Source organism: Malus sylvestris, chromosome 5 (assembly GCF_916048215.2).
Source record: "Malus sylvestris chromosome 5, drMalSylv7.2, whole genome shotgun sequence".
Classification (NCBI taxonomy): domain Eukaryota; kingdom Viridiplantae; phylum Streptophyta; class Magnoliopsida; order Rosales; family Rosaceae; genus Malus; species Malus sylvestris.
In genome coordinates this window covers 31700231-31728175 of record NC_062264.1, presented here as the reverse complement: position 1 = coordinate 31728175, position 27945 = coordinate 31700231, and the positions used below count along the sequence as shown (strand labels likewise).

Genomic DNA, 27945 nt, shown 5'->3' with positions numbered 1-27945 from the left:
GAAGGGTAAGGAATTGGAATTAACCTCTCTTGCTTATACCTAATTTCGTGTGAACACGTGTTCAAGTTTTAATTAAAAAATCAAAATTTAAATACGTGTCCACCAGAAATTAGGGGTAAGCAGGAATTGGCTTCTGAAAATTCAGCAGCCAAGTCTTGTTAAAGGAATTTGGAAGAGGAGAAGCTGACCGGGACCTTGTTTTGATCCTTGGGTTGCTCCGCCCCTATGCGGAGAGAAAATTTTGAATAGGGAGGCTGGACCACGTGTCCTCGACGGACCACTCACAAAACACGCTCTCTACCCCCACCTCCCTGATTTGTCAAGTCCGTCGATTTCCAAAATTTGGTCCCACCCCATCTAATAAAGGCTTTGTCCGGGTTCCGGACAAAAGAAGCTCTCCTCAAAGGCTTAAGTACTGTGACGATGTAGGCCTTTCAAGGCTGAAAATGGAACTTTGTTTCATAAGATATAAATGTAATTTGCATACAAATTTGTGATATTAATCTAACTAAAACGAACTGTAGACAACAAATTATTTTCTAAGAAGATTGTTAACAAATGGAAAGAAAGAGGTTAGATGGAGGAACACTTGTTCAAAGTTATGATTAAATATTGATGCATCTCACCGTGTTCTGAATTCTTACCCATCAATACTTCATGGTTAGAGATCTTGATACTCACAACAAAATTATAAATCATTTATTTTGAAACTAGAGAGTATATCGATAGGTAACAAAAATAGGTGTCTATTATTCAGATAATAACGTATGGAAGATAATTCTCACACTCTTATTTTATGCACACCGCGCCTTTACTTGTTTATGTCCCGTAATTCACCCTCGGTTCATTCAATTTCGTGTGGCTAGAAATAGGAGAAGTGCAAGGGGATAAATAATGAATGTGTAAATTGTTTTTCGGGTAACATTATTTATACACTTTCTTTTATCTCAGACATTTCTTGTTAATTTTTATCTTTTAATTTTATTTAATTCATTCAATATAACAACGATTAAAAATTGATAAGTGTATAGAAGGTAAAAAAACGATCTGTTAAATTGAAATGACATTTTATCATACATTTGGATGACAAGAGGACATTTTATAATACATTTGGATGACAAGAGAGAGACACACATTCATAAAGCAATGCCTACCTAAAAGCCCCTGCAACTACTAAACATTTTTTCTTTTGCATTTTGCCCCCTACAGAAATCCTAATTTCCATATTTGGAGCCAAAAATGCCAGATGGATTTTTAATCCTTGCACTCCGCGCGTCCCCCACAAAGCTCTCCTTTGCCTCACAACTGTAAAAACCCAGCGAGCTGAGTTGGATTCACAACGCCAGCCAAGTGGGCCCCCTCCGTTTTCAGCAAATCAGCGACTTCCACGTATCTCTCCAAGCTCTCGAACTTCGGCTCGGCTTCGATCTTGCTGCTGCTGACTCCCGAAGGAGCCGGCTCGGCTCGGGACGGGTCCCACGGCTGCCCGAGGAGGGTGCCCCTGGTGAGGAACTCGTGCGCCAGATAGCCAGCCAGGAGCTGACCGGGCGGCTGGGCTGGCTCGGACGGCTTGGCTTGGGGTGGTGGGGACAGCTTGAGCGTCTTGGTCCGCTGGAGCGCGTCGAAGTCACCCTCCTTCTCCTTGCGCTTGTTGTTGCTGTTGGTATTATTTGACGCATTGGTCGTCGAAATCCGACGAGGTGGCAAACGCATCGTTTTGGTGTTCATATGATCGCTCTCTGTGTGCATGCCACGTGTGCAGCAGCAGTTCATAAAAAAATGGACCACAAATCCAACCCAAGAAGGATAACAAATCCGATTAAAAATAAAAGTTTTTGGGAGTAAAAACCAAAACGTCACCGATTGAGGGGTAAAACGGTGACTTCACAGCAAAAAGGAAACTGACTCTGGGACAAAAGAGGGAATTTAAAAAAATTCAGGACCCACCAAACAAATAAACAAAAAATTTAAATTAAAAGAAAAAAAGAAGATAAGATTTGGGTGGGAGAGGAGAGGCCGTACGGGAAAGTGGCCGGACGTACGGCAAAGTGGCCGGAATCTGGAGAAAGATTGTATCGAAGAGAGAAGCTAGAGAGAGAAAGATTGAGGAGAGAGAGAAGAATTGAGAGAGGGGAAAACAAATATGATTGAGGAATGGGAGAAGGGGTTGGGTTCTCTATATTTATAGATGTGGAGTTGAAGGATTGCCCATGATTGTACAAGAAACTACGAGAATGCCCTGATGTAGAGAATGACGTAAATACCCCTATGCTTTCTATGGAGGCTAGGAGTTGGCAGGTCAAAAAAGGTTTGGATTAGATTCTGTTTAAGGAAAGGGATCCTCTCCATATCCATTTTGTGGGAATTTTACGGATTCTCACATCTTAGCCGTTTATAGTTATATTGTACGGTCAATTTTCGTCAGATAATATTTGTGTTTAATTTTAAATCGAATTATTTATAACCACACGATACACGATGAATGACTAAGATGTAGGAATTGATCCGGATGGAATCCAATTCCCCTGTTTAACCCCAATTTAATGTAAGTTTTTGTGCCACGTGCTTCATATTGTCTAAAAATGATTTCACTCACACCATCCGATGTGGCAAACGATTGTCTTCGATTCGTGATACTACAATTGAATAAGAGGAAAAGATTATGATAATTTGGTTAAGTTCAATTAAATTTGACTTTTACAAAGCATATTGAGCTGTAATAATTAGAAATATTTACTGCTACACTCAAGATCGGAGTTCGAATCTCCTCTCGCCGTTTGATCTCACTTGTAACAAAATCTTAGGTGTAGGGTTGTTGTAGGCAAAAACATGAACTTTGTTACGACTTTTTCTAAGTGCAATGCACTCTTGAAAGTTTATACTTTGTGAAAGGGGTAGTCCAATTTGGAATATGATTAGTTGTCACATAAAAGTAATATTCCAAATAGGATATGGAACTTGAGATATATTAACATAAATGAATTGAAATTAATAAAAATATAACATGCTAACGAAATAACTAATGGATTAGGTTACTCTCAAAAGAGAAATAACTTTGTTTTGATATGAGGAACATATATACTTAATTAGAATCGTAAGTAGATTTTTATTTTAATTTCTCGATTTGAAATAAACAAAGTTGAGAGATTCAAATTTATAACCTCTTTTCAATATTCTATACAAATTTATTTTATAAGTAGCGAATGAGCGAATTAAGTTTGGTTTGAAATGAAGAGAGAAAAAAAACTATAGTCTTAACTTTATAGTGCTTGGAAGGATGACAAAGTAGTATTGCATCGTAGTTAGGATGTTAATATACTATAGTGTTGAAAATAAAAGGATTGATTTTCGCACTTTTTTTTCTTTAAAATTCGTTGCCCTACTCTTCTTGTTTGTAATCACAAGGATGAATAAATCAAAAGTGAATCAAATGACAAACAGAGGCATGCAAGACCGAAGTGTTTAGCTCTAATGGCAGGTAATATTTTCCTCTATACTCAAGATCAGAGTTCGAATTCCCTCTTGCCCTTTGAAACTTGTAAGTTGTAACAAAGTCTTGGGTGTGGGTTGTTGTACAAAAAAAAATATAAGCATGTGGTCCAATATCCTAGTGGATAGGATGTTGGGTTTATATCTATGCGTCTCATATTCGAAACTCCTCATTCTTTAAATTATTGTAATAATTTTGAGTCATCCCCTTTTCCTTAATAAAATAATAGTTATTTAAAAAAAAAATAATAATAAACAGATGCATGCAAGACGACAAAAAGAAATTCGGTATTGAAATTCAAATTTGTGCTAATTAATTACTACTTATGTGTAACGCAGAGTCGACCCTGAAGGTGTGCAACAGGTGCCACCGCACAGGGCCCCGATTCAGAAGGGCTCCCAAATTTTCATTACATGTATACAGATGCATATAAAATAGATTAGATGCAAAAAACAATTATATATGTGGTTCTAGTGCTAGCGGTTTAGCTCTTTTTCCTTATATACCTTGTGCTGTGTTCGAATCCCTATGATATTGTTTTGCTATTATAAGTTTTTGCAAATTTGTAAACTTAAAAAGAAGATAACAAAAACGCATCCAACATGTATCGAACTCAGGACCTTTGAAGGTAAGGAAAAATACATAGCCGATCAAACAACTTATTTTTGTTGTAGTAACTAGTAATAGTTTAGTTCTATAGATGAAAAAATTGAAAAAAATAATTATAAAAAAAATGAAGGGCATCCATCTAAATTTTGCATAGGGCCCCTCAATACTTAGGGCCGGCCCTGGTGCAACGAGTATATGTTGCATACATTAGCGAATCTGACCATAGTTAAATATATTGTTTACCTATTGATGAGATTCTTACTTTCAATATACTTCCTCACGTATCAAATTGTTTAAACATAACATGTTGAATACATATATTGAGTTTTGTAAAAGTACATAGATTGTCAACTCAACACATTGACTGTCTACTATAAAACGATATTAAAATACGACATTCAACCTAAAATTAATTTTGTGTGTTTAAATAGTATATACGTTTGATAATTTGAGTTAGGACAATGTGTCTAACCTTCATCAACGTAATCTAGAAGATACGTAAGAAAATTAGCGGGAAAGAATGTTAAGAATGAGAAATAACAGCCGGCTTTGGAATGGTGTTGTTAATCCCGTTTAACGCCAACGACGCGTCATAAAACGCCACCGTTTTTCCACGTGGCGAACAATGAGCCTCAGCCGCCGTGGTAAAAAGTAAATAGATTCTACACCGGCGGGTCTTTGGTATCATTTGGTACGTGGGATGAGATGGAATAGAATGGAACGAAACATTCCATCCTACGTTTGGTGAGTTTAAAATGGGTGGAACGCGTTGTTTCACATGACGAATTTTGGGTGAATTTTCATTCCGTCTCACCTCCTTGAAACGACTCGTTCCACGTCAGTAGAACACAAAGTTATAACATCTCCGTCTTCTTCTTACTCCTGTTTCCATCCGAGAACATTTTTACTCCCTCTCCTCTCGGTTCCTTACCGTCCCGTTCCGTCCCATATGCATACAACTTCCAAAAACCCCCAACTTTCTTTTATTTCTTTAATTCTAAATCCCTCAATTTCTTAACCCTCGGCAAAATCTTCAACCGCACGCTTCCAATTCAAAAAATTTCAATGCCCTTGTCTTCCCCAAATCACACTCCGAAGCAAGCAATCAGAAGGGTAGAAAGGGAATTGGAATCAAACTGTAGTGGGAGTAATGCATTGGCCTCCTCTGCTTTTCTGCTTTGCAAAAACGAAAGGTGATTGGTGATTGATTGCTTTTTTTATCGGGGTTTTGTACAATTAAAGGTCGTTTTTATCAATTTCTTGGGTTTGGGATTGTCGTTTTGGCTGTGGTGTTGGAAATTTATGGTGAAGTTTCGACTTTTGGTCCTGGATGGTGCCAATTGAGGGGTTTTGTTGGGTGGGGGGCGGGAATTGGATGATGCTGTTGGAGTTTCTGAAGTGGGATTAATGGGGTTTTGTTTTTATTGGTGTTGTCATATGGTGATTGATAAAGTTAGGGTCTTGGTATTGAATTTTTCTAAATTTAAGTGTTTATCATTGCTCTTGAATTTTCTGTATGTTAATTTTGATTAGTAAGTATGTTATTTTTCCAGTGTTGGAAATGTGGTTATATGCAGGATTAGTTAGTTGTGATTATCGTAATTATGTGCAAAAGTTCGAGGTTTAGTGTTTGATTGCGTGATTGATTATTTATCTTAATTTGATCATGGTCTAATAGTTACAAGTTAACCGTTGTATTTCGATTTTACGTATAAAAGTTCCTGAGTTATTGTTGGTGGTGGTTTTGGTGGTTTAAGATTTTGGAGCATAGTGAAGCATTATGAAGAGGGGGAGTAGTGAAACAGGGAGGAGGGGTAAACCTTCTTCGAAATTTAGAAAGGTACTGAAGTGTTTCCGTTCAGGAGAGCAATTAAGAACGGCAGATGAAATGGTTCCTCCAGAAAATGAATCCATTGCAACCAAGGATCATAAATCAAGTGAATCTTCGTCGCGAGCTGGGGAGGCTACAAAGAAACTGAAAGCTGGCAATATAGAAGAAGCTGAATCATCTCTGCGTGAGAGTGGCTGTTTGAACTATGAGGTTTGTTTTCTAGAACCTGACTATCTGTAGCTATGTAATCTTTTTAACGGTGACCTTGGAAGTTGTTTGTTTAATTTAAGGTATAAATTTTGAATTTTCAGGAAGCAAGAGCGCTATTAGGAAGATACGAATATCAGAAAGGAAACATAGAAGCTGCTTTACATGTATTTGAAGCAATAGATATTGGTGCATTGACTCCGAAGATAAAAATCACCCTTGCCAGAGGAGGTGAGCGTCGTAAAAGGCGCTCTCAAAGTTTTTCTACTCCGCCGTTGTCTATGAATGCTGTTACTTTACTTCTTGAAGCGATATTTCTGAAGGCAAAATCATTGGAGGCTATTGGGAGGTTTAAAGGTAATAAGCGCATTTACACATTTTCATTCTTGTTTGCAGAATATAAATATGTTTTTGTGACATTTTGTAATGTTGTCACCGTCAAACCAATTCAGTTTAAAATAATGTTCTGTTATGCTTCACCATTGTCTTGAGTGTTTTACCTAGGATTCTAGGATGGGTAAAATGAACAAAGGAATATGTGTACTTTGCTTGAAATCAGGCCATCACTGCATGGCTTATGTATATTTTTAATCATTCTTGCAGAAGCTGCTCAGTCTTGCAAAGTTGTTCAGGACATTGTTGAATCTTCATTTCCAGATGGCTTGCCTCAAAACTTTGGCGCTGACTGTAAATTGCAGGAGATTATAAGCAAGAATGTTGAGTTGCTCCCAGAATTGTGGAAATTGTCTGATTGTCTCCATGAAGCTATCTTGTCTTACCGACGAGCTTTACTCCATAACCGGAACCTTGAGGTTGAAACTACTGCAAAGATTCAGAAGGACTTTGCTGTTTTGCTTCTGTATAGTGGGTGTGAAGCAAGCGCCCCAAAGCTACGCTTCCAAATGGACAGTTCATTCATACCCAGAAACAGTATAGAAGAAGCTATTCTTCTGCTAATGATACTACTTAGAAAAGTTTCTCTTCAAAAAATTCAATGGGATCCATCAATCTTAGATCATCTTTCGTTTGCTCTGTCTGTAGCAGGGGATACCATGGCTTTAGCTAATCAAGTTGAAGAACTGCTACCTGGGTTTATGGATCGGAAATAAAGGTTTTACAAGCTAGCTCTCTGCTACTATGGAGCAGGTGAGGATTCAGTTGCTTTAGATTTACTGAGGAAACTGTTGATTAAGAGCGAGGATCCAATGTGTTTTCCAGCTTTGTTATTGGCATCGAAGATATGTGGGGAAAATCCCAGTCCCCGTCATGCAGAAGAAGGGGTAGGATTTGCCTGCAGAGCCCTTGAAAGTTTGGATGGTAAATGTGATCATTTGAAAAGTACCACCACTTGTTTGTTGGGCATATCACTTTCTGTGCATTCTAAATCAGCGATTGCTGATTGTGAGAGAGTGACAAGACAGGATGAGGCACGTCAGGCCTTGGAAACTTCTGGGAGAATGACAACAATGAGTGACCCTGTTTTTCTTTACCATCTCAGCCTAGAATATGCTGAGCAGAGAGAGTTGGATGCTGCACTTGATTGTGCAAAGAAAATGCTAAAGCTGGAAGGTGGTTGTAATGTTAGAGGTTGGTTATTATTGACCAGAATACTGTCAGCTCAGAAACGGTTTGTGGATGCTGAAACGATCATAGAGGCTGCTTTGGATCAGACAGGGAAATGGGAACAAGGAGAACTACTGAGAACCAAAGCCAAACTTCAAATTGCCCAGGGTCAGTTTAAAAATGCCATTGCAACCTATACTCACATTCTTGCTTTTGTTCAAGTTGAGAATAAAAGCTTTGGTTACGGGAAGAAGCTTCCAAAGGGACATCATTTGATTAATTTTCACATTTATTTGAATCAAACTATTTGAAAGACAGGGTTCCTTTTTTTTTTATCTGTACAACGGTTTAGGGAGTAGATATTTTTTTTCATATACCTTGGATACTGAAATTATTCTTTGGAATGATCATCGCTACTCGTGAACCTCTGAGTCTCTGACCAAATGATAGTAATAAGGGTTTTACAACCAGTTAGCATGCTGGAACCTTGATGTGATGAGAGAACGAAAGGGAATAACAGCTAAGTTGAAATATCATATTCATACAAATTTTTATGAAGCTTTTCATTGAAAGGAATAGAAGTAGGCGTATAAATCATGTCCTCAGATTAGGATGTGAGTGTTTGGTTTTACAACCAGTTAGCATGCTGGAACCTTGATGTGATGAGAGAACGAAAGGGAATAACAGCTAAGTTGAAATATCATATTCATACAAATTTTTATGAAGCTTTTCATTGAAAGGAATAGGAGAAGTAGGCGTATAAATCATGTCCTCAGATTAGGATGTGAGTGTTTGGTCACGAAATTATCTTCTTTTGATACACTGACATTAACGTTGGGATAATTGTGCATTGTTTTCTAAACACAGTTTTTGTTAGCTTAGACATCTCTCGTTGATATGATTTTACAGATAATATTGTTCGACTGCAATTAATCGTGTTTGTTTTGTTAATGACAGAGTACCAGAGATTTATCTGGAAGGTTGAACTTGGAAATATGGAATGACCTGGCATATTTCTATATAAATCTTTCACAATGGCGTGATGCTGAGGCTTGTCTGGCCAAATCTAAATCCAGAAGTGCTTACTCTGCTGACAGATGCCATGCCACAGGTATAATCAGACAATCACCGTGTTTGTGTTCTTTTTTTTTTTCTTTTTGTAATCAATATCTTGATAAAGTGTTCTATTTTCCTTGTCTAGGAAGGATTAGATCGCTCACTAATTAATTTGTTATCGTGGTTTTAAAGCATTAACAATTGTGAAAGAAACATATGGATTTATGTATATTTTTGTTTGCGGAAACTTCTGCTGCTCTAATCATGTGGAACTTCGTGCATTTTGCAGGTTTACTTTATGAAAGGAAGGGCCTCTATAAAGAATCTCTAAGAGCATATTCAGAAGCTCTGGATATTGACCCCTCCCATGTACCGAGCTTGATCTCTACGGCTGTTGTCCTCAGACATCTTGGCGGCAGCTCACACCACTCTCACACAGTTATCCGAAGCCTTCTGTTGAATGCACTAAACCTTGATAGATCGAACCATTCTGCATGGTATAACCTTGGTATACTGTACAAATCTCAGGGTAAGCCATCTTCTTCATTAGAGGCTGCTGAATGTTTCAAGGCTGCACTCTCTCTCGAAGAGTCTGCTCCTGTTGAACCCTTCAGATAGCCACACGTACATTTGTGCAAACCTTTCATTTCTGTCAACTTCGAACTTCTTTCCCATCCACACACGCCCTCTTAGACAATGAAAATGAAAATCCGATTTCAGACAAGGTTGAGTTAACCATTCTCAGGCTGTCATACGGCTGGGATACAAGTAGAGATATAAGGAATCCCGGCCACAGCCAAAATACAGTAACGATTCGAGCCTTATGGTGGAGAAACCTTGGTTGGAAGGCTCTCTCGTCGGAGAGAGGTTACTCGGGTTAGGCTAGTCGGGCCAAGTTGACTCGAACTTTCTTTGTTTTCTATTTTTATCAACATTTGTTCACAATATTTGAACGCAGAACTTCTTCCAACAAAGTAGACACGGTTGTATCTTTTTCTTTATGAATATGTTTATGTACATGACAAATTAAACATAAAATTACAAACCAACCAACAAACAATTATTTATGTGCTATTTGGTACAAGAATGCATAAACTATTTCACAATGCCCTTAATTATGAGCTCTAGTTTTTAACATCTTGGAGAGACAACTCCTTTGTAAGCAGGCTGAACATCGTTGCATTCAGCTCTTCCATTCTGCAGTTGAATATTTTGCAGCACAATCCCCTGACAAGGAACACTTTGGCTACAGTTAAACGTTATCGCGTCGCCGATAACACCTGTTCCTCTAATGTTTTGGTACAACACATTTTTCACTTGAACCGCCGATTTCTGCCATAACAAAGTTAAACGATCAAGAAAGTTATTAGGGTTTCGTCGCCGGATAAATTAACGGAATGATTAGAAACTAATTAGTTGGTTAATATTACCTGTTGTTTGCAGTCTTTGGTTATGTGGTCACAGTAGTTCTGGTCGATTATGATGGGGTTGGTGACATCATTCATTTGCACATTCTGGAAAACAATGTTGGTTGCACTGCCTGAGCCTCCCTGCCATGTCTTGATCCTGAGTCCATTGGCGGTTCCTGAAAGTTTAGCTCCATTCACAAATACTCCTGAAACATGGTCTATTGAGCCGTCTTTTCCCAAGCTACCAATACTGATCACAAAATTAAAACCACCATTAATATATATTGAAATATTTACTGGTTAGCTGTTATTGGCACTATAAAAAAGTCATCTCACACTTCTCTCTACGAAAATAATCATTGATTATATGTTGACGAGAGAAATGCAGAATGACTTTTTGAAGAAGTTTGAGACTAGGGTTGTAAATTACCTGATTCCATGGCCTGGCCCACAAGTTATGTCTCTGGCTTGAACTCTTTGAGACCCACTTACAATAGAAATACAGTCATCACCTTCAAAACACAAATGAAGAAATTGTTGTTAAACTTATGTATAATATGGATTAATTTTTTTTTATCTTAATGTATAGATGATCATATGTATTTTTCGAACGCGAAATACCAAAATGATGAAAACATCACGAGCTATGTCACACCTGTTCCTACAACCGAGCTCGAGATAGTGATGTTCTGGGTATTTGTAACATGAATTCCATCGGTATTGGGGCTATCCTCAGGTGCAGTTACTGTGAGACGGGAAGCTTGAACATTGAAGCAGTTTTGGAATCTAACATGCATTTGTTGAGCGTCTTGGATCTTCAGATTCTTCACCACCAAGTTATTGCACCTGTTGAAGGTCACAGCCTGCAGATTGCATGTACAACTTTAATTAGTTCCAAACTCTTCATTAATCAAAATTCACATAAAATTTAGATTAAAAGTACGTATATACACGTACCGTGGGGGCTTGTTTACCGCAAGGGGGCTGTAAATCAATGAAGGAGATTGTAATTAGTACATGATTAGTATTAATTAAAGCTAATAATTTGATTAATTAGTACATACGTACCTGAGGCTTTCTTTTGCATGAGTTTTTCCACCATATGTTTCCATTGCCATTGATGGTTCCGGGACCAACAACTAGTAAGTTTTGAACGTTATCAAACATGAGCCAATGGTCTAGGTCTTTGTAGATTGATCGGTCTTCTGATGCTTCTATGGTTCCATAAATCTGAATTTTTACAAATATTTAAGCAATATTAATTAATTATTATAATCTTCAAAATTTATAGTTCAAATTCACATTCAGATATAAATAAACACAAATTATCTGAATTAATAATTACCTGCATTGTAAGTCTAGATTTGCAGGGGCCTGAGAATTCAATTGGCCTAACAAGATAGCTTTTCTGTGGCACCACAAGAACTATTGCTCCACTGGAAGAACAAGCTACCTTCCATGCCTTCAAAAATGCCTAAACCATCACATGCATACAATGAATCAAATTAAACAATATTATACAAACCCATACGTAAACTTTAATTTTTTCAGTTCGACCAAATTAAACAGTTAAGTACTGCTAGTTGCATCACATTTACTTATCGGTAAATCGTTAATGGGTTAGATCCAAATTATACCTACGAAACTATTAATTTGTATCAAAACAGAAATATGACCAGACGGTTGTTACAGTTAGCATCACCATATGAATATACTGATATTATTATAAGCCTATGAGCCCATCATGTATTATGTATAAATATACCTGTGTGTCATCATCAGCACCATTCCCCTTAGCTCCAAAATCGTCAACGCTAATCGTTTTGGCCGAAGCTGATGATGTCGCTATGCCACGGGTGATTTTGTTGAGCTTCCTTGAACTGAAGAGCTTAGGTCTTGGCCTGATCAATTCCATGAACTTGAAACCTTCAATGGTGTCCATGTATGAAGGATAAGCCCTAGAATTGTAGCCAGACTCTTTATCAACATGGTCAACGTAACTATGAAGTGAGTTGACCTCCTGGAAACTACTACCATAACATGAAGTTGTACCAAAGGAAACAACAAAAAGAACAACAAATGACCATAACAAATGTGTTTGTAAAGACATTGATGCTTTCTTTTTTGGTGTAAAAGAGAGACAGAATAACGCAAAAGGTTGTTAATAACTTTTTTGGTGAGATACGGGACTACCAAAAGAAATTGCAAAATGACACAAGGCCTAGAAACACCTAATAAATCGTCTTTCAAAGCGAACAGATTACAAACAGAAGGGTCACAAAGGACAATAAATCCCAACGGAAGGCTGATAATATTTTTGAGGAATGCAATGTGATGGGATATTGGAAACGTAATTAGGTTTGTAGCTAGAAATGTATGGATTTTGATGTATTCCAAGTGATGATGATTTGAATTTGATGAGAATGTCATGAGATTTCCGTTGGTATTTATAGGCAGCGGAAGAGAAGGGTATTGGCGGCGGTTGTTGTGTACTGTGTCGTCTTGTATAAGGAAGGGCTCTTGAGGTATGGGTTCTCGGACATTGACAGATTCAGACGAAATGATCTCTTGGCCGGTCTATGACTTTCTGCGCCATGCATCCCTTATGTTACCACCTAAAGTCGTTGCATGTATTAGTTAATATTTGAAAAATATAGATTAATTCGGTTCCACTTTTTGGATTTAAAAGACTAGTTTAAATGCATGAAATAGTTTAAATGTATGAAGGTTCGATGGGTTTAAATGGACTCTATAGAAGCATGATTTGCCAAGGGTTAAAATAAACTAAGAAATTCTTGGAAGATCTACCAAAATTATTATTTAAAAAAAATTAAAATTAGTTCATGATTATACACCCGAACTTTCATACTTTTTTAAAATCCTCATTGAATACTAGTAAGATTTTTATGGAATTTTTCAAAATCTCTTAAAATTCTAATTGATTAAGGCACTTGGATTTGTATAGAGTTCTATAAACTTGTTCAAAATTCAGACTGAATACTCATAAAACTTTAAACACCTTCAAAATCTCAATTGAATCCTTTTAAACTTTGTATTTGGGAAATTTTTTTGGGTACCAGATATAATAATCCAGAACACCTAATATATTGTCGGTATTTGAGTGGTTGATCTATTGTCAATATAAAAGGTATTGTAAATTAATACTCGATTGGTATCAGTCAATCACTGATCACATTTGAACTTTATATTGGAGAGGTAAAAATAGCTAGGATTGTGGTTTTGAATCAAGTACAATATAATACACATCTCTTAATAAAAACCATGCCCTATGTACCGGAACATGATTTTCCCAACTTTTACTCTCTAACGTGCGGGGCATATGCTCGGATTGAGATATGCACACTTATTTTATCCTTGCAATAATATAGAATGGTGCTATTTAGATATACATGCTCTGATTGGTCCAAATACTTTTACTTAATAAAATATATATTTATCGTATGGTTTATGTGTTGATCATAGCATAGTATAATATATATATATATATATATATATATATATATATATATATATATATATATATATATATATATATGCTTGCACCTTGCGTATTCATTTGAACACTCCACGATTTTTGAGAAAGAATAATATTAGGGAAATCACATTGTTATACTACATTAGTGAACAATATGACGTAGCAAATGATTCACATAACTAACATACGATGAGGTAAATTCATTAATTGACATGATATGTACACATCACTTGCCAATCTGAACTATCTAACATTGTTCTTAATTTGAGAAAATACAGTTTCGATTTATGTAGTAGTGTATATCTTGTCCTTTATTTCTAAAGCTTTGATTGGCTTAAGGGTCACGTAAAGGATAAGATATAGCCTAGCCAAATTAACATTAATTCAATCAAATAAAGATGAAGCATCCACACTTATATCATGCACCAGGACCAGTGGGATTAGAATACCGGTATGTTTGTTTGTCGATGACATCGAAGAAAATTTGGTTCACTGTATTTGTTAGGGTTTTTCGCCCTGTGTTAGGTCTTAATCCAAAAGTTTTACGGGTTTAAGAACTATAACCCTAGAAGAGAGAGAAGCACTTTTTGTAATTTGTTCATGGTGTCTACGTGTCCGTCTCTCATTGAACATGCAGAAGCGTGCGACTTAAGTAATGAGAGCTTCAATAAAACCCTTGAGTTGTCGTCATATGTATACTAACTTGTTGGATTGTTGAGGGATGGGTTTTGATTAATTTGGAATAGAAAACACACCTGCCACATAATTTTGGCACTTTATTTTACTTTGAGCTTCAAAGTTTGTTCTTTTCTAGCGGCCAAGAAAACCTTAAACAAATTGTTTTGACTTTTTCTCTTCTTCGAAGAGCAATTTTTGAGTCTATTCAGAATACTAGTATTTTGATGTTATTATTGGACTCAAATTATAATAAGTAAATTTAATTTTTTTCTTTTTTAAAATAAGATATATTAACTATGTCTTTTATTCTGATTAGAACACGTAAATTAATATAGGGTAAGGGTGTGCTATCCACATACCCGTTTTTACTTCTCACACACCCCTTGTTAATTTTTGTCTGTTGATCTTCTTCAATTCATCCGATCCAACGGCCGAAAATCAAAAGAGTGTGAGAGAAGTAAAAAGGGGTATGTGGATATCACACCCCTTAATATACTACATAACTTGTGTTCATAACCTCAATAGTCTATTCCGACGTGAAATGGTTTTAACCATAATTTATTGGGAAGGCATGCAAAATCACTAATATAATGTCATAAATTAGTGCAAAAGATTTTTCAACTCAGGGTGTTTTTGGTTTGTACATTTTGTCATCCATCCCACATACGGCTGCCAAGTGTATTGTGTATTTGGCTACAAATCATCAGTAAATAGTTTTAGAAAACGTACTAAAATGGTTATCTTTGAGTTTAATCTTCTTGACCACACATCATGGTATGGAGCTAAAGATATTAATTAAATTAGGTATTTAACTACTGCCTTATCGATATATATCATGTATTTATTTGGCAACTTAAGTAGGATAAGAAAGAGAGTGCGTACGATGGTTGATAGTTGTGGTTTAGGAATGGTTTAACTTAATCCATACGTTCATTGTGAATCATTTGTGAGCATAAAATCTTTCAAAATAGTTAGGCCAACAAATGTTTGCTTATTGTTAACGGACACTACAACTGCTATGTTCTATAATTTGTAACCCAAAAGGTTAAATATATATATGCTTGTTCATTAATTTTGTGGTTCAAAACTTGAGTCATCACTCAAAATTTGTGAGCATTAAAAAATTAGGTCGTCTTTAAATTTTTATGGTGATTAAAAATACAAAAATATATTACTTGTTGTAATATTTTTCTCTACTTGTAACTGGTAGGTCTTAAGCTTAATTCTCATACATAGTCATAATGAGTTCACTAAAATGACTTTGTACGTTGTATGCTTAACCCAAACTTCCTACACCTTAGTTTTTCTTTTTCTTTTTTCTTTTTTTTTTAAGGGGAGGGGGAGGGTTCGAAACCATTACAATAAGTTAGGAAAGAGAGAGTTTCAAATCCATGACGCATGAGTGGAAACTCAACATCCTATCCACAAAGATATTGGACTACATGCAAAATCCCTACACCTTAGTATAAAGGGTAAATCGCCAAAATAGTCCCTGAGATTTGCATAACTCATCACTTTGGTCCCTGAGATTCCAAATCGATAAAAGTGGTCCCTGAGATTGTTCACCATCCATCATTTTGGTCATTCCGTTAAAAAATCCGTTAAGTTTCTCGGAGCTCTTGGCCGGAAGTTTAGGCAATTTTCAAAGCTTCGTAACTCAATCGTTTCTTAACCAAATTCGACCCATAATATATCAATATGAAGATAGGAAAGTGTAGAATAATATTATACCTATTTCAAAGCCCAATGGTTGCTAGAGATTACCAGAAAATAGCCTCAAAGTTGACTAGTCCGAGTGAAAACTTGAAAACTCGCCGGAAAATAGGTAAACTTTAAACGTTCATAACTTCTTCAATACTCAACGAAATCAAGTGATTCAAAAACGAAAATCATACTTCTCAACGAGACGAAGAGAATGGTACCTTTTTCGATGGCTAACTCGCCTTGGTTTGGCCGAAAAACGGCTCAAAAGTGGATGTCTTGGTCTCGAGTTAGCCAATTTCGAGCCGTTTTCCGGCCAAACCACGGAGATTTAGCCATCTAAAAGGTACCATTCTCTTCCTCTCATCGAGAAGTATGATTTTAGTTTTTGAATCACTTGATTTCGTTGAGTATTGAAGAAGTTATGAACGTTTAAAGTTTACCCAGTTTCCAGCGAGTTTTCAAGTTTTCACTCGGACCAGTCAATTTTGAGGCTATTTTCCAGCAATCTCCGGTAACCATTGGGCTTTGAAATATGTATAATCTTATTCTACACTTTCCTATCTTAATTTTGATATATTATGGGTCGAATTTGGTTAAGAAACGATTGAGTTACAAAGCTTTGAAAATTGCTCAAACTTCGGGCCAAGAGCTCCGGACACTTAACAGAATTTTTAATAGAATGACCAAAATGATGGATGGTGGACAATCTTAGGGACCACTTTTATCGATTTGGAATCTCAGAGACCATTTTGGCAATTTACCCTAGTATAAATATTGTATAAGAAAAATGCACCATCCAATATATTATGCGTGTATTGACAACACACAATCAGTTATTGATAAATATCATTGCATATTGACAAATCGTTGCATAAACATTACTTTATAAGAAAAACACACATGACACACAAATACTATTGACAACACAGAATCATATTGATCTGTATTAACAAATAAACAATTCTCTTCCAAATAAAATCTCGATAATAATATTAGCATTAAGATCAATATATAAATTTCAAATAATTATTTTGGTATTAGTTTTCCATCCTCTTTCACTTATATATATATATAAGTTTTATCTTATTTTATTTTATTTTGTAACTGTGATATGCATATGTAAATACAAAAGGAGAACGAACAACACAAAGTAAAAAACTAATTCATGTTTACTTTTTTCTCCCATTACACAACTTTGTTTATCCTTGACATTTAAATGAAATAAAAAAAAATCGAAGACAAAGATAAACAAAAACAATAGTGTACTGTGTACAAAGGAAGTGTGAAAACCATTTTCCAAAGCAAACAAGGTTAGAAGTCGGGTTGGTAGCTAAATCCTTCTAAATATATCAAAAAGCCCAATTGCCTCATCCTGTTCGGTATTGCAACCCATCTCAGATCCCACCTCATTTGTTTTTGGGTATAGTATTGGAGTGGTTCTCCGTACACTCAAGTTTTGTCTTTGGACAACTTTTTTTCTTTCTTTGGAAACTCAATTTACTTTCACACATTTCTTTAGACATTCAAAATAATTTACTAAACTTCTAAGAAGACTCGATTTGAAATTTGTTTCTTTATTTGATTCCTTTAAAAAAAATGTCAATTTGATTGCAGAGCATACCATCTGGATTTGGGGTATTAATCCAACAAGGTTCTTACAAACTATGGTGTATCCAACATCATCACAAAGAATATGAACTTAAGAATCGAATAAGTAAATGCAAAAAACTTACGTTGTTGTTTTCAAGATTGTCGCTATGTTTTTCATCGTGCTATTTGAGTACACTTTCAGAGAAGCATGACAACGTGAATTAAATAAGCACGATAAAGTAAAATTCAACAGTCGTGAAATTCATCAGTCGTTTGGTGACTACGTTGTCCAAAGAAAATAATTGTTTTCTTTAAGAAATCATTAAGCTCATTTTGGTAGTTTTTTTATACACGAGTATAAGAGTCCTTTTACTTTTAAATAAAATTAATGGGTGTCTAGTCTAGAGACGAAACTTGAGTACCACTCATAGTAATGCCAAGTCATTTCTTTCTTCGAAGCCCATTAAACCCAAATATATATTTTTTATTTTTGGTACATGCCTTATCAATTTTCTTTTAAACTCGGTTTTGTGGCATTTTTACTTATTTAAACTTAGATGAGTTATAAATAGATATAACGGGCTCGTTTGAAATTGTTTCTTAAAAAAACATGATTAGAAGCAGTTCTAGTAAAAACACTTTTATTAACATCCTTTGTAGCTATATAATACATTGTTGTTTAAGTATAAAATAACCGATTTTAATGTGAAACTTATTAGTTTCTTTAAGTATAAAATAACTTATCTTAATCTACACTACCTATTAATAAAACCCAGTTTGTCAACCAAAACTTCAAGAAATTATCATTTTAACCCCCTCACCAAATTGAAATCAAGTAAAAAATACGGGCAATTTAGTAATTACATGAACATAAATTTTGCTGTTTTTACAGCAACCTCATAGTCAAGTTAGTATAACATGCCGTATTTAAAAACTAAAAATAAAATAAAAGCTATTCCCCCGTTAGAAGAACATCATTATCCTAATTCTCATAACTGATTTTTTTTAGAATTTTAAAAACTTATCCCACTTCATAATAAAAAACAAAATGAAATGAAATTGTTAACACACAATGTGTGTGGGCATCTGCTAGTTTAAATTTATCAAAACACAACATAAATTATTGTGAAATAGAGTAATTGAAAGCACAAATCCTAACTAATGGAAAAAAAAGGCATTTTAGCCAAACTGGTATTTGAGATTGTTCTAACTCCTTACTTTAGTCTCGAAGATTTGAAATCGATAGAAGTGGTTCCTGAGTTTGTCCACCCTAAATCATTTTGGTCATTGCTTGAAAATCTATATTAAACAAGGACAAAAATGACAAAAATACCCTCAATTTAATAAACAATTGGCCAAAATAATTTGACAATAATTGAGGATGTTTTTGTCATTTTATCTTTAATAAATAGAGATGTTCACAGAAGGACCAAAATGATTGAAGGAAAACAAACTCAATGACCACTTTTATCGATCTTAATTATCAAGGATCAAAGTAAAGAGTTATATAAGTCTTAAAAAACTATTTGGCTAAAAGGTCGGATAAAAAGGGTAAAAAGCGAATAGTGCCCTAATTAGGTGGGTAAAATGGACTTTACGTATTTAGATTCATTACCGCATTGACCCCAAGGTTGTTTGTCCTATCTTGCAGTTAAGGACAAAATTTACTACAGTATATCCGACATTATGCGTAATTATTGTCACCATTTCAATCATAATCACCTTCTTTTTTTCTCGTTTGAGAGAGAGAGAGAGAGAGAGAGAGAGATGGAGGGAGGGAAGAGGGGGGATGAAGCAGGAGCATCATCGTCTGGTGGGTTTTCATCAGCTGGAGCTGTAAGTGATCAGGGAAGAGGAAGACAAGAAAAGCAGAAGGAAATGGCTGAAAAGCTGAGTGCTTTTTATGATGTTGGAGAAGAAGACGAGGAAGAAGATGATAAGAGTAATGGGGTTGCTGCTGATGGTTTTATTCCTGGACCTTTGGTTTCTCTCAAGGAACAGATTGAGAAGGACAAGGTACTCTCTTGATTTTTCTCTCTTTTGATTTTTTATTTTTTTTTACTTTTATTTGGAATTTGGGTTTGTTTTAATCTTGCTTAATTAGTGGGATTTTGATTTGATTCAATATGTGCAATGGGTTGTTTTGGATTTATCTTGGAACCCAAAAGATGTGTGTTTGGTTTGTCAGAAAATGCAGGAAAAGAAAAGAGAAGGGTTCTTTTCTGATCCCATTTTCTGATCTTTCTGAATGTGTGACCCCTGCCACTGCCCAAGCATTTGAATTTTTAATCTCAATTGTGTTCAGTTGCTTGATGCTAATGTGTTTTGCAACTGAAAAGTTACTTCTAGTTTTGTAATCCAATTAGATCAATTAGTTAGTTTGTGTGAAATGGAAAATCAAAGTGTTTGGAGTTTACCAATTCAATTTTGAAGCTACTTGTGCTTGACAGCATGATGAAAGCTTGAGGAGGTGGAAAGAGAAGCTGCTTGGTAGCTTGGAAGGCGATTTGAATGGTTTGTTTTTCGTGTTTTTTTTAATATTCGGTTCTTTATTCCTCAGTTACTTTGTTGTGGCTTTTTGAATCTGCTGTCTTATTTTTGCTAAGAGTTTTCCATTTCATTAGGCCAAATGGAACCTGAAGTCAAATTCCACTCCATCGGAATCATCTCTGAGGACTTCGGGGAAATCACTACTGCCTTGCCTGTCGCTGAAAATCAGATCGATCGTGTCCTGTTTACACTGCAAGAGGGATCTCAATATCGGCTTAAGATAACATTTAGTGTTCTGCACAACATTGTTTCTGGCCTTACTTACTCCAACACAGTGTGGAAAGGAGGACTCCAAGGTAGTTAATAGTGTTTTATCATCCTGTCTAGATGTTTTAAGCGCAATAGAGACGGTTGAAAGCTTTTGAAAACTTTTGGCTAAACCTTAAAGGCAGTAATGTAATTATACTACTGAAATACGTTAACATGTTAATGTGGAAGGAGGTAAGACTAGTAAAGCATAGAATGCTCTCATTTTCACCGCCCGGGATTAGGTTTATGTTCTGTATGCTAACCATTATACCAATTTTTCTTTTTCTTTCTCTTATGCATCAGTCGATCAGAGCAAAGGAATGTTGGGTACGTTTGCTCCTAACAAAGAACTATACGTGCACACTTTGGAAGAGGAGACCACTCCATCTGGGTTGCTTGCAAGGGGCATTTATTCAGCAAAGCTTAAGGTGCGTGGCAGTTAGTACAGGTGTTTCTTCTGCAAAGCGTATTTTCATGCAGCGAGCTCAATTTGAGATTGAAAAGTGTATACATAATATGATACCCCGTTCCTTCTTTTATATCTCGATTAGCAATCAACGGCTTGTTCATTCACATTTCGATCAGAAGGGGAAGATGCGTCGTTTTTTGAGATCTCTTAAGTTTGCAGTAGCAACTTCCAAATTTACTTTTTGTGTGTATGCAAAATATGAACTGATGTTTCTTCTCGGTTTCAATTTTATGCAGTTCGAAGACGATGACAGGAGATGCCATATGGAACTTCAGTACTCCTTCGAGATCAAAAAGGGCAGATAGCTGATTTTTTTCGGAAGATCCGGGATCCTTAGATTTATTTCTTCCTCCATGAACCACACATCTTTGTTGTATAAGCTTTTCCTTGTAGGGGTGATCGATACAAATGTAAAATTGAATTCTCATTCTGTTTCCTTTGGCTTACCATTGCTGTTTGAACCCATCTTTGTTCTTCCCCGGATATCATGAAAGTATCGTCGGAAATAGTGTCGAAATTAAACGAAAAACGGCATTTGAGAATCTGTTTTCTTCACTTGAGTTGTTCTCAACTCAGCAAATGTTCAACAAGGATTTCTCAGTTATATGGATTCAAAGATGCATAAGATGATTTATTCGTAACAAGTTCGTTAATCTGCAATCAATCGTCACTCCTCAAGAACATTTTCAACACTTACATACAAAATCTACAAGAACAACATCGTATTCTGTAAATGTGAGTTTAATGCCTATTTCAGTTGGATCTCGAATATCAACAGACTCTAGTTCGATACAGATCTTTGCGTCGTTCAGTAGTTCCTCTAAGAGCTATACTAATCAAGTAAACAAGGTACACTTATCGGCAAGAACCTCATAGCAGACTAAAAGTTAACCATAAAATAATAATATACAGCGCGACACAGTTTGGGAGGGCTGAGCGGCAAGCAAATCAGATACAGCAGTGCTGTCCTCCAGCTGCAAAAATCGACTGCAGACAAAGCTGAGGCGTTGAGTAAGGTTTCTACCAACAAAATCATCAAGCATTTTGAAGATCTGGGATGCAGTCTCGACTTTGCTTGATATAAAAGGGAATTGCTCAACCGTTAATGGTATGTGCCTCCAGTTCTCGAAAATATCTGCAAGGGACCTGAATGGGTCCGTGCTAGTACCTGAAGAGACAAACCCGAAATATCACCAAAACAGCATGGATCATGGTAGACAATTCATTCTAACAGTAGGATAATGATGATATTGTTGTATATTCCGATTTATGCAGAACTGGTGGAACTAAAATTTTAGTAAGAAGATAATGAAGAAAGAGAGACCTCCTAATACAAATAATGCAAAAGAAGATCCGCTGAAGAATTCTTCAACCTACAGCTCTGTCCCAAATGAACATCTCCGAATAGGTATCTGCATCATCAAGCTTGAAAATTAAGGGGTGAAAAGGAAAACTTTTGGGAAAGACATTAGTTTTAGGACAACAAACCTATATTCGCAGTGTTCTGCCCATGCACATCGAGCTTTTCCATAATCCCAATAACAGTCCTCATCCCTCAGAGGTCCACGCTTGGCTGTTTGCAGAATTTACATGTCATGTCAGCAAAAAGGAGGAGGAGATAGAAGATGAAGAAGAGAAGAAAAATTCACCTTTAGTAACAAATTTTGATTTCGCATCGGGATGGATATCGTGCCACATTTCAAGCCACAACTCTCTCATTACAACTGGAGATCTAACAATGTTCCTATGATTCGCTACATTAAGATAGTGTTACCAAAGATGGTAAATTATACAAGATCTCTTATTTATGTGCAACAAATAATTATAGGATAACTACAAGAGAGTGGAAAATGGAAACCTTTATCTATCTCCCAGACTGCCGTCCTTTTTCCTGGTATACTTTCAGAATCTTCATAGAAAGTTATGTACTTGACCCTTGGCAACCTTGTCATGTTGGGCAGTATATCTTCTTCATGATGATGTTCCACGTTCAACTCCACTTGCACATCAGAACCATCATGCTCCGACTACAACATTAAGAAAATGAATAATCAAAACTCACATACAAGGGGCACTTTACCTGTCACATCCCGGCCTGGGGTTCACCACATCCCGGGCCCGCTCCACCACCGTAGCACGATATTGTCCGCTTTGGACCCCGACTACGCCCTCACGGTTTTGTTTCTAGGAACTCACATGAGAACTTCCCAGTGGATCACCCATCATGGGATTGCTCTCGCGCGCTACTCGCCTAACTTCAAAGTTCCGATGGAACCTGAAGCTAGTGAACTCCCAAAAGGCCTCATGCTAGGTAGGGATGAGAATATACATTTAAGGATCACTCCTCTGGGCGATGTGAGATGTCACAATTCACCCCCTTAGGGGCCCGACGTCCTCGTCGGCACACTTCCAGCCAGGGATTGGCTCTGATACCATTTGTCACATCCCGGCCCGGGGCGGACCACTTCTCGGGCCTGCTCCACCACCGTAGCACGATATTGTCCGCTTTGGGCCCCGACCACGCCCTCACGGTTTTGTTTTTGGAAACTCACACGAGAACTTGCCAGTGGGTCACCCAACATGGGATTGCTCTCGTGTGCTACTCGCTTAACTTCAGAGTTCCGATGGAACCCAAAGCCAGTGAGCTCCCAAAAAGCCTCATGCTAGGTAGGGATGAGAATATACATTTAAGGATCACTCCCTGAGCGATGTGGGATGTCACATTACTGGTGAAGAAGCACATCAAACTTACTGATGAAGATTCTCATTTTTGTTTCTTAAACAGACAAATGAAATGAGTCACTTCAGACAAACTCATGTACTATGTACTCAAAGGAGAGACAAATACCTGAGGCGCCCTAGTTATGTTGACTTTTGGTCCAAGCCAATTCTTGCAATAAGAAAGAGAATGGTATGGGACCTGTTAAATAAAGTGTTAATGAAGCAGGAGAATCAAACTTGAACCATGCTTGCATGAAATAATTTTTAACTGACAGTCTCATCCCCGCTTGAAGCTCCTGCATTTCCATCAACAAGATTTCCTGACCTACAAGAATATAATGGAATTGTCAACTGTAGAGTTTCCAAAAAGGACTGTAACACTTTGAACGTATGCCAGTTTTCAAAACGTCATTTGTGCAATAATTAGGTAATTGATATATACAGAAATGATAATATGTTGATATCTATCTGCTTTGCTTACACGATAAAGTCAACACCCAATGATGTTTTACCACATAGACCCTTACAGAAGGAGAAAGAGGCCTACCAGTTAAGTACATATCACATTTGATAATGCATTTGCAGTAAATGTATTCAAGTGACATGCACCAGGTGTACTTGTGTAGTATGGAAAGTCAGGAGGAAACTTACCTTGAGAACAAGGAACCTTCAAGCTCATAAATCACATCAGTAATGATCCAATTATCAGGGTAGGGCTTGCCACTTGGTGCAAAATAGTAACCAACCTGTTTTTCCATGCCAAGACACCAAAACTATCATTCACCACAACACCGGTAGCAGCTAAATGTAGAACAGGCACCCAAAAATCCCTAGTCATAAGAAAAACATATCTTAGGATGAATAGAATCTAGCAGCTTTTATTATTGTCACTAAAACTTATTGATCTGAAGAGTAGCAGCAAGTGCATCTTATAAGCAACTATGACCTGGTAATAATAAAATACAATTATTTCAAGCATGGAAAATACTATGAAAGAAAGCAGACGAAAGTTATATTTCCAAATTCACTACTTTGATAGAAAACTCGCAACAAAAACCAAACAAGAACGCCAATCATGTGAAGTTGCTTCAGTCATGATACAAAGAAATATATCATTTGCTACTATGTTGCAAATATACCTCGGTTTTCAAGTCTGTTCCATAGATACAAAATATATTTTTTAGAGGTGGCCTGTCCCATGGTGAAAGCGGATTTAAAACTGGATCATCATGATATAACCTGAAATAAACAGTCCAGTTGAAAAGCTGAGACAGACATCAACATCATATAGCTTGAAAAAGGTCAAAACATATTTATTTATTTAAAAAAAAAAAAGTAGAAACAGAATGTTAAGGGACCACATGCATAGCACAGAAACTTTCTGTTTAAGATCATTTATCCATATAAAACCTGGGAACTACAGTCAAGATAGCTTAATCTAATGTCCACCGGTAATATATATACAATGAAAAAGAGCAACACATTGTATGGGAAAATGTGTCCTTTGCCACTGGCATTTGATGGTGTTGCTTACCCTAGGTAATGGAACACTAACCTAACTAATCGATGAAAGTATAACAACTATTGAAGAAAGCTTGAAGTTCATGCCACTACTAGAAGTTGTAAAGGACTAAGTTTCAACCCAGCAACATGGACAACAAAAGCTGTCACGTAAAGGCACCAATGTCAGAAAAACAAGCAAGCAAAATGATACTTCATTATGATTAATATCAAAATACTCACTTTTTTAATTGATGCAAAACCCTCTTCATGTCTGGGTCATAATCCTCTATTGCTTTGAAAAAGGTCCCATCTGATATTTCGCAACCAGAGAAAGACAATTGGGTAGGAAGCCCACATTCTATGCTAGACAAGTTGCCCTCAGCTACTTCTGTAACAGATGGATACGCTCCAAATCCTGTCAATATAAGATGCAAAGAGTACCTATGAAAAACAACATTGCAACAAAAAAAAAAAGTGCATTGTGGTCAAAATCTTACCAGGGATTGAAGGAATTTCAATATTGATAATATTTGTTGGCCACCCAGAGAAGTTAAAGTGAAATTCCCTATCATCACAATGATAATTATGATGACCACTCTTGTCCCTGACATCCGCAGAGAAATGTTTCCAGCATGTATTATCTGCCCTACAATACTTTGAAAATGGCAACATCCATAATGTAGAAGCAAAAGAATTGACCATCAACCGAGATGTCCCCTGATAACGGAAACACATATAATATGAACCATGTTACAACATGAATTTTACATCTAAAAGAAATTATCATGAATATCCACTATTTCAAGACAAGATATTTAGGCTTGAAAAGTGATTTTAAGTTTAACTGATTGTCAGACGCATTTATTTTCTTGAGTTTACAGAGCATGATCAAGACAAAAAATTTAGGACTTCTCACCGGTATTTACGTATCTGAAGTGTAATGACTTAAAAGACAAAACAATTGGCTTGTTCTGTTTTTTTTCCATAAGCCATTAACAAATACTTAAACAAAACGTAAGACAAAAGCTACAATTACATCTTGGAGGAGTAAAGGAAAAGAAAAACAAACAAACTATCTTGAGGAGGTTTATCAACTAGCAAAAAAGAGGTCACCTCAGAAATAGGAAGGCCAAATGTTAATCCAGAAAGTGTTCCTTTGACTGCCTCGACTGTACCAAGTAGTGGAGCTCCTTGAACCAAGTCAACAAAACAAACGAGATAAATACCACACACGATTCTAAGCAACAAAACTTTCAAGTTAAACAGATTTTGATGTAATCCAACCGTACCAACGGCAAAATAGGCATGAATGTGCTCATCCAGCCATTGGATATAATGTTTTGGTGCAATTTCCAGCTTCAACCACTCCAAAAAGTAGCGGAAGACATGATTCCCTAGTGAATGGGCAAACACTAATGAGGGCCCACCTCGAAGTTTCAGCGCCGTTTCAAATGTTAATCTGAATTTTTTTCACATGATGGAAAGTCCAAACATAATTAACAAGTTAGCATATGAACATCATTTGACACTAACACTTCTGGTTATTGCATCAATTTGGTAGTAACGAAACTGACGGATTCGTAGAAGAACATAAAATAATTAGTAAGAACAGCATGAAAAGGAGATAAAAATACAAACTTTAGCTTGTGAAAGTAAAGGTCTCGCTCCTCGAGCTTAGATGGTGACAGCCTCCAGTCATAAGGCACAGCAATAATTGCATTCGCCTCGATTCCGAATTCAACACACCATTTCAGCCATTCTTTCCACACCGAAGAAAGAGGACCTATTTCGAAAAAGAAAAAAAAAAAGAAAGGCAAAAGCTTGAAAATATGAATCAGAAACAGATGAAGTTCAGAGAAATGCAAATGTTACCTGTTATGTAGCCAGGATCGAGCTCCGTGATCGCCGAAAGGCCGCTATCGGGCCGGGACTTGCATTCCGGGTGATCCGTTTGATTGTAAGGGTCAAGAAGCATACATTTCAGCCAGCAGTTCACGGCGGAGAGCATCTGCAACGCACAAAATCATCAGAAATTTGAAGAAATCGGAGCTTTTCGGATAATTGAAAGCAGAGAGAGAGAGAGAGAGAGAGACGGACTCTGGTGCTGTCGAGCCAGACCAAATCGAGAGGGTTGAAATCGAGAGGAGAGTAAGGGCAGTCGAGGATCGACCACGCGCGGAGCTGCGTGGAGGCCAAGCCAGGGATTATGATGCCGGAGAGTTTGGAGTAGTCGCCGGTCCAGTCCCCTCCGACGCCATGGAAGAGATGAGGAAGAAGGAGGAGGAGAAACACCGTGACATGGTGGTTGTACGACGGTGATCGCATTGCTGTTTGACCGGTTGGAAAGAGGGAATTGCAACTCCCTGTAGTTTTATGGCCCCGTTGGATTTGTGGAGTTGGGAGTTGGAAAGATTTTTTATTTTTTTTTATTTTTTATTTTTGGAAAAAGTTGGAAAGACACTTTGGCTATTGGCCCCAAGTTCCTTTCTATTTGACTTCCCAAAACGACGTCGGCCTTTGCGAGCAACTTGTATTGCTACGGATTCATTGTCACATACGCTAAGTGAGAGGTGGATTGTCTGCTATCCATTTCCATATTATTCCCATAATCTCTTATTTATATGATCATAGTTAATTCATGTCAATATTTTATATTAATTTTTTTTATAAAAATAATAAAATAAAAAGTAATAGGAATATAAAATACTGACGTGGCTTAATAGTGACCACATAAAACAGGAGGAGATAAGAAAAGTATGGAAATGGGAGGGCAGACAATCCACCTCCCTCTCAGTGATGTCTCGCACCAGTCTGAAAAGA

The 27945-nt window shown here is 36.7% G+C and overlaps 4 protein-coding genes and 1 pseudogene across 6 annotated transcripts; 2 read left to right on the top strand and 3 right to left on the bottom strand.

Annotated features, from left to right (window-relative positions):
• Positions 1–1050: 1050 nt before the first annotated feature.
• Positions 1051–2165, bottom strand: LOC126624665 (uncharacterized). The gene has a single exon (XM_050293749.1). It carries the CDS (start codon positions 1771–1773, stop codon positions 1300–1302), a length of 474 nt encoding a protein of 157 aa, XP_050149706.1. The 5' UTR covers positions 1774–2165; the 3' UTR covers positions 1051–1299.
• Positions 2166–5015: 2850 nt separating this feature from the next.
• Positions 5016–9871, top strand: LOC126624642 (protein NPGR2-like; annotated as a pseudogene).
• On the bottom strand, positions 9718–12568 carry LOC126624643 (polygalacturonase-like). The gene is made up of 8 exons (XM_050293724.1): positions 11931–12568; positions 11511–11639; positions 11234–11395; positions 11123–11149; positions 10821–11028; positions 10596–10677; positions 10187–10415; positions 9718–10088 (listed from the first exon to the last, which is right to left on the bottom strand). The coding sequence occupies exons 1-8, from the start codon at positions 12273–12275 to the stop codon at positions 9888–9890; spliced, it is 1383 nt and encodes a 460-aa protein (XP_050149681.1). The 5' UTR covers positions 12276–12568; the 3' UTR covers positions 9718–9887.
• A 6751-nt stretch (positions 12569–19319) lies between these two features.
• LOC126622782 (rho GDP-dissociation inhibitor 1-like) lies at positions 19320–21366 on the top strand. Its single transcript, XM_050291502.1, has 5 exons — positions 19320–19649; positions 20084–20147; positions 20258–20479; positions 20736–20860; positions 21138–21366. The coding sequence occupies exons 1-5, from the start codon at positions 19320–19322 to the stop codon at positions 21204–21206; spliced, it is 810 nt and encodes a 269-aa protein (XP_050147459.1). The 3' UTR covers positions 21207–21366.
• A 165-nt stretch (positions 21367–21531) lies between these two features.
• On the bottom strand, positions 21532–27526 carry LOC126623365 (phospholipid--sterol O-acyltransferase-like). 3 transcript variants are annotated; one of them, XM_050292245.1, is made up of 16 exons: positions 27223–27525; positions 26998–27133; positions 26764–26908; positions 26415–26584; positions 26239–26315; positions 25623–25842; positions 25366–25540; positions 24762–24861; positions 24274–24368; positions 23896–23947; positions 23750–23821; positions 22760–22928; positions 22551–22655; positions 22390–22474; positions 22226–22313; positions 21532–22069 (listed from the first exon to the last, which is right to left on the bottom strand). In XM_050292245.1, the coding sequence occupies exons 1-15, from the start codon at positions 27448–27450 to the stop codon at positions 22229–22231; spliced, it is 1914 nt and encodes a 637-aa protein (XP_050148202.1). In that variant the 5' UTR covers positions 27451–27525; the 3' UTR covers positions 21532–22069; positions 22226–22228. The 3 variants fall into 3 exon arrangements, 2 of the variants coding, with proteins under 2 accessions (XP_050148202.1, XP_050148203.1); XM_050292246.1 differs by having other exon boundaries at positions 26239–26312; XR_007623741.1 differs by lacking the exons at positions 21532–22069; positions 22226–22313 and having other exon boundaries at positions 22551–22645; positions 27223–27526.
• Positions 27527–27945: the final 419 nt, after the last annotated feature.